At 55.4% G+C, this 6,053-nt stretch overlaps 1 protein-coding gene across 1 annotated transcript in view; it reads right to left on the bottom strand.

The window, feature by feature from the left end:
* Nucleotides 1-5,840, bottom strand: part of VWCE (von Willebrand factor C and EGF domains) — a 29,966-nt gene extending 24,126 nt beyond the window's left edge. The window contains exons 1-4 of the mRNA XM_024749083.1: nucleotides 5,731-5,840; nucleotides 3,133-3,227; nucleotides 2,922-3,011; nucleotides 2,469-2,597 (exon numbers count right to left, since the gene is read on the bottom strand). Of these exons, the coding sequence (XP_024604851.1) occupies nucleotides 2,469-2,597; nucleotides 2,922-3,011; nucleotides 3,133-3,227; nucleotides 5,731-5,840 (424 nt within the window). The remainder of the gene's footprint in view (nucleotides 1-2,468; nucleotides 2,598-2,921; nucleotides 3,012-3,132; nucleotides 3,228-5,730) is intronic.
* Between the last annotated feature and the right edge of the window lie 213 nt (nucleotides 5,841-6,053).

Below are 6,053 nucleotides of genomic sequence, written 5' to 3'. Positions count from 1 at the left end.
GAGAACACCCAAACTCCTTCATGGGACCCTTGACCCAATAGTTCTCTTTCTGGGAATAGTCAGAGGGGCTGACAAGAAGCCTCTTTATCGCAGCATTATTTGTAACAGTGAAACACTGCAGACAAGCTAAGGATGGATAGCACAGAACTGGGTACTTAGATTATAGCAGCTACATCTGCATGTAGATGAAGGAGTTCCATGAAGGAGTTCAAAATGATGTTGTAGGCTGAGCAGCAGGGACCGTCATCCTGCCCTGCCACTACCCCCGGGCTTCCATCCCCACCCCGGGCCCAACTACCCTTCCTGCCCGACCAGATGCAGCCGCAGGTCCCACTGCTCCATTACCAAGAGCTCATGCCACCCAGTTCCTGCATGCTGGAGGAGCCCAAGCCAAAGAGGGGGAGAAGGTCGTGGCCCCGGAAAAGTTCTCATTTCAAGGCACACCTGCGAACCCACACAGGTGAGAAACCTTACCACTGTGACTGGGACGGCCGTGGGTGGAAATCTGCCCGCTCAGATGAACTGACCAGGCACTACGGCAAACACACTGGGCACCGCCCCTTCCAGTGCCATTAGTGCGACCGGGCATTTTCGAGGTCGGACCACCTCGCCTTACACATGAAGAGGCACTTTAAAATCCCCAAACAGTGGATATGACCCACCCTGGCAGACGAGAATTCAGTATTTTTTACCTTTCACACTGTCTTCCCGGTGAGGGGAGGAACCCAGTTGGAAAGCACTACAATCATGGTCAAGTTCCCAACAAGTCAACTTGTGAATGGATAATCAGGAGACATAAGGAAACCAAATGACAAAGAACAGATGGGGCCTGTGACTGGATCTTCTATCGTTCCAATTCTAAATCCAACTTGAATATATATTCCTGGACTTACAAACCGCCAAGGGGGTGACTGGAAGTTGTGGATATCAGGGTATAAATTAGATCCCTGAGCTGGGGGGAGGGAAGACCAGAATCCCTTGAATTGTTTCGATGCAATGTAAGCATAAAGATCACCTTGTATTCTCTTTGCCTTCTAAAAGCCATTATTACGATCTTAGAAGAAGAAGAAATTCAGGTACAGAAAATGTGTTTTAATAGCCTCAACGATGGCGCTTGGTGAGCCTTGGTTCTAAAGGTACCAAATGAGGCCAAAGTTCTCAAACTGCTGCATACTTTGACAAGGAAAATCTATTTTTGTCTTCCGATCTACATTTATGACCTAAGTCAGGTAAATACACCTGGTTTACTTTAACCTTTTTATGCAGACGGTCTGTTAAGCACTGTGCTTTCAGATGTGCGATAATTTGTCCAATGGTTTATTCCCAAGTGTGCCTTAAGCAGAACAAACGTTTTTTTCTATATAGTTCCTTGCCTTAATAAATACGTAATATAAATTTAAGCAAACATCTGTTTTGCATATTTGTAAACTACAAAGTAAAAAAGTGAACATTTTGTGGAGTTTGTATTTTGCATACTCAAGGTGAGAATTAAGTTTTAAATAAACCTATAATATTTTATCTGAAAAAAAATGATGCTATAAGGACTATTTCCTACTCGCAAGACAAAGTTAAGTGAGAAAAAGAATGAAGGAAAACTATAGATAAGGTATGATCCCAATTTTATAAAACAGACAGATGGGCACGCCTGACACACATATACCCACAGTCATACACACTCACAAACACCTACACACCCAGGGGACAGGGCAGGGAAAAAAATAACTTCATTTTCTAACAAACATCTCTGGGTAGGGACTTCTGGGACAGGTTTATTTTCACCTTTCTACCCTTCTTTTACTTTCCAGATGTTCCAAAAGAAGTTATTTTTTACTTTTATATTCAGGGGAAGAAAGGTTATTTTTACAAAATCCAAATTAAAAAAATTAAAAAGGGCTTTCAAGCTCTCCGGAAAGATAGGTAAGAAACTGGTCACGGTGGCTGCCTCTGGGGACAGTAACAGACTGTGCACGGGGAATTTTTTAAATGCTGAACCAATAATACTTTTACAAAATAACTACTGAGTTTCTCTTGGCTCATCTTTCAAATGTCACTTTCCTGAGGGAGGCTTTTTGCGGTCATGCCCACCTCCAGTCCGGTTCCCTGTGCCCCTGTGGGCCCTGGCACTCTGCACTCCACAGGTGATGGCCCCATTATGCGGGGGAGGGGGGACTGTCATTGTCCTTACTTGTCTCCCTGCCTCACATTCTGAAGCAACATAAGAGCAGGGATGGCCCTCGTAACCCCAGCCCCAGCTCAGTCCCCGGTCCACGAGGTGTGCTCAATAAGTATTTGTGAGATAGCAGAAGGGGCATATTTCTTGTGTTTGCCTGCCTGCCTGCTCACTCTTAAACTTCAGAGCTGCTCGTGGCTCAGCTTTGCTCTGGCATCTCTCCGGAGACCGTCCTGGGGGGACAGGGAAGGGACCTCATTCCCGCCCGCCCCCTCCCCGCTGCTCCCACGCCTCTCACCAGTACACCTGATGCCGATAGCTGTCTCTGTCATCGAGAAGCCCACGGGACACACTCGGGCCACCTCCTGACAGCCACCATGGTTACAGGTGAGGTCACAGCCGTACTCCCCACAGGGTCCGTGGGCTTCTGAAACAGGCACCGCACCTGTGAGCACGTACCACTTCACAGTCCCAGCCGCCCCCGCCTTCCCCGGCTCCTCCTAAATTCTGCTGGGAAGGGGGCTCTGGAGGCAAACAGGCCTGAGTTTAAATTCAGCTCTGCCACTTACTGGCCGTGTAACCCTGGGTGAGACACTAGCTTCCGTGCCTCAGTTTCATCACCTATACAATGAGAATGCCTACCTAATAGGGTTGTTTGAGAATGATATGCTAGGGCACAACTGCCCAGTGCCTGGTACATTCTCAGCGTAAATAGAGTTCTTCCCATCAGCCATTGCCCGCCCCCAGTTACCTGGGCAGGTGGGCCCTTGCTCTCCATCCTGGCAGGAGCAGACATTGGGAGCGATGCAGATGCCACTCCCGCAGCCAAAGGAGCAGAGGGCTGAGAGGATAAAGACAGGTGAGGGATTGGGGACTGGGGCCCCCAATCTGTCCCTCAGGCAAGCCCAGGGAATGAGCGCCCTGCTGTGGAGGATGTTTGGGGCATGGGGACAGGCACTTACGAAGGGTGCAGTGTCCACTGCCCATGGAGGGCGCCCAGCCAGGGCAGCAGCCACTCCCGAACCCCGAGAGGCAGACGTGGGGGCCCAGCCGGCGTCTGCAAGAGAGGAGAGAGCACCTTCCACATTCTGTACCAAGGGGAGGATTCATCTACTAGGCAGTGAAAGCCTCCCAGCCAGTCAGTACGTCAGTCAACAAACAGTTCTGGAGACCTCCTCCACCCCCACTCCTCGGGAGGACAATGGGAAGTTTCCATAGAAAAATGACTCAGACGGTCAGTCCCTTCTGGAGGCAGGACAAAGACAAAGGTATAAGAGAACAGACACTAGTCTCCTACAGATGCCTGCCACGTGGACACAGAGCAAAGAGGGTCTAAGAGCTGAGGACAGAAGACCGCAATGGATGAAGAGCCGCAGGGATGGCTACCTCAGGGTCTTTGCACTTGCAGTCCCCTCTGTCAGGAACGTTCTTCCCCAGACACACACAGCTCCCCCACTCCTGTAAAAGGTCTCTCTGCTTATGTCACCTTCTCAGAGAGGCCCTGCTTGTCCACCCGTGCCTTGTTTTATTCTGCTTCATAACACTTACTTCCTGGGACATTAAATTACTTATTAGTTTGTTGATTCGTTCATTGCCTGGCTCCCCTACCACTCCCTGAGGACAGGGGCTTCATCTTTCTTCTTCAACTCCGCAGCAAGGGCAGCGCCTGGCACATCATAGGTGCTTAATAAATGGCTGTTGAGGGAAAGGTTGAGAAGGGAAGCCAACAGTAAAGAGAAAGGGGGGAACTGGAGAGAAGTCATTCCCCAGGTGACATCTCTGAGATGGGGGAGGGGGCATCAGTGAGCTGCCCAAAGGAGTGAAGGGGAATCCAGTGTGCTCGAGGCTGGGTGAGGCAGTCCAGCCACGAACAAGCCACTTTCCCCACCTTCAAGGGGCGGACAAGGAACCAGGTATAACAACATAGCAGGACAAGTGCCGGAACATTACAGGCTATGGAGGCCCAAGGAGCTCAGGGGAGGTTTCCTAGGCTGAGGCTGGAGAGAGAGTAGGAGCAGCCAGTGAGAATGGAGGAATGTTCTAGACAGGAGCTGCATGTGCACGGGCCTGGAGGGGGACAGAGACGATGACTAGAACTGGTTCTGGGATGGGATGGGCAGAGGATGATGAAGTCCAGCCTAGTTTGAACTGGGAATCCTGCTGCAAAAGACTAGGGACAAGAAAACCCTTCCCAGGGACTTCCGTGGTGGCACAGTGGTTAAGAATCTACCTGCCCATGCAGGGGATGCGGGTTCGTGCCTGAAAACCCTTCCCAACTGTGTTCTATAGAGCACCCATGATGTGCCAGGCACGGCAGCAGGCACTGGGGACGTGAATGGAAAGACCCAGTCTGCTCTGCGGGAGAATAATCTGTGTCAAAAGTGACAAATATTCTAGAAAGGGAAACTCAGGGCACATGGCAAAACAGAAACGTCTGCAGAAAACTGTCCCTGGAGCCTCCAAGAGCCTTTTCGCTCTCTGAAGTCATCACAGAAGAAGGGGCCCTGGAAGTGGGTGGGGGATGCAGCAGGGATGTCTCACCCGCCGCCCTCGCTGGAGCGATTAGGGCAGCAGCTTGGGAAGGAGAAGCCGGCAGCTCCTGCTCCTCAGATGGGGCTCTCAAAGGGACAGGGGTGCCACCAAAGCGGCAGATGGAAGGATTCCCGGGAGGCTGGTGGAGCCTCACCCTCAGGTGGGCAGGGGCCGAGCGCCCGCCAGAGCGCCCCAAGGAACCTAGGACGGGCGGTGACGGGGAGACAGGTGGCAGGCAGGAAGGCTCTGACACGCCGCGGAGCCGGGCCGATCTGAGCAGGAACTGGCGGTGGCTGCGGAACACACGTGCGAGTTGCGAGCCTTGCGGGGCCGCCCCCCCCGCGCGCCCCCGAGGCCGTGGCCGCGGGCCAGGCCGCCCGCTGACACCGTGTTCCCTCGCTCGGAGCATCACGCACACACGCGCTCGGCCCGCGGCGGCCCGGCCTCCGCCGGGAGGAGACGCTAGGGGAGGGCGACATCAATCGGGAAAGCAAAGGGGCAAAACACCCAACCCCCTCCCGCGCGCACACACAGGCGGAAACCGAAACATAACCCAAAGAGACCCCGGCGGCTACAAGGTCCACGGCGTGCGCAGAGCGTGGACACAGGGAAAGCCCCCAGCCTCAGAGCGGCCAGAGCCGCGGGGCAGGCCAGGCACTGCCTAGGCAGAGCCACGGGCACGTTCGGGAGCGAAAGCCAGACAGTCCGGAGACCAGGTTGCACGTCCCGGGGTCCCTTCGCCAGGGGTCGGGGCTCCACGGGACTCAGTGCGGCTCACCTAGCGCCTGGATCTCCGTTCCCCCCGCCAGATCCCAATCAGGACAGCCCCGGCCAGGGGCGCAGAACGGGCACCCGCCCAGAGCACAAGCTGCTGTCCCTTTGTCCGGACCTCCTGGGCTGCGCCCGCGTGCGAACAGTGGCCCAGGGGGGCGCCCCGACCCGCAGCTCCGGGACGCCCCTCCGCGCCTCCCCGCACCGCGCCGGTAGCGCTCCCGCGGAGGGGCAGGGGAAGGGCGCGGGGCGCTTACCTCTCGGCCCCGAAGTGCCCGGGCGTCTTCCTCCCGGTGTAGCCACGGGCCGGGGTCCCCGGTAGCAGGAGCGCGACGCAGGCCGCCCGGAGGAGCAATCCGGCCCACATGACCGGCGGCGGCGGGTCCCCCCGGCTCGGCTAGGCTCCGGCGCCGAGCGCGGGGGAGGGGGCTGCCGGCCCTCGCCCCTCCTCCTGGCGCCGCGGGGAGCGAACCAGCGAGCCCCGAGCTGGCACGCGGAGCCGAGCAGGGGGGCTGGGGACTCCGAGAGGAGGGGCACGGGGCCGCGAGGAGACTCGGCGGACGACTGGGCGGGGGGTCTC

Source organism: Neophocaena asiaeorientalis, unplaced genomic scaffold (genome assembly GCF_003031525.2).
Source record: "Neophocaena asiaeorientalis asiaeorientalis breed wild unplaced genomic scaffold, Neophocaena_asiaeorientalis_V1.1 scaffold43, whole genome shotgun sequence".
Lineage (NCBI taxonomy): Eukaryota > Metazoa > Chordata > Mammalia > Artiodactyla > Phocoenidae > Neophocaena > Neophocaena asiaeorientalis.
Note: the sequence above shows the minus strand (reverse complement) of the source record. Positions and strands in the feature narration are given on the sequence as shown.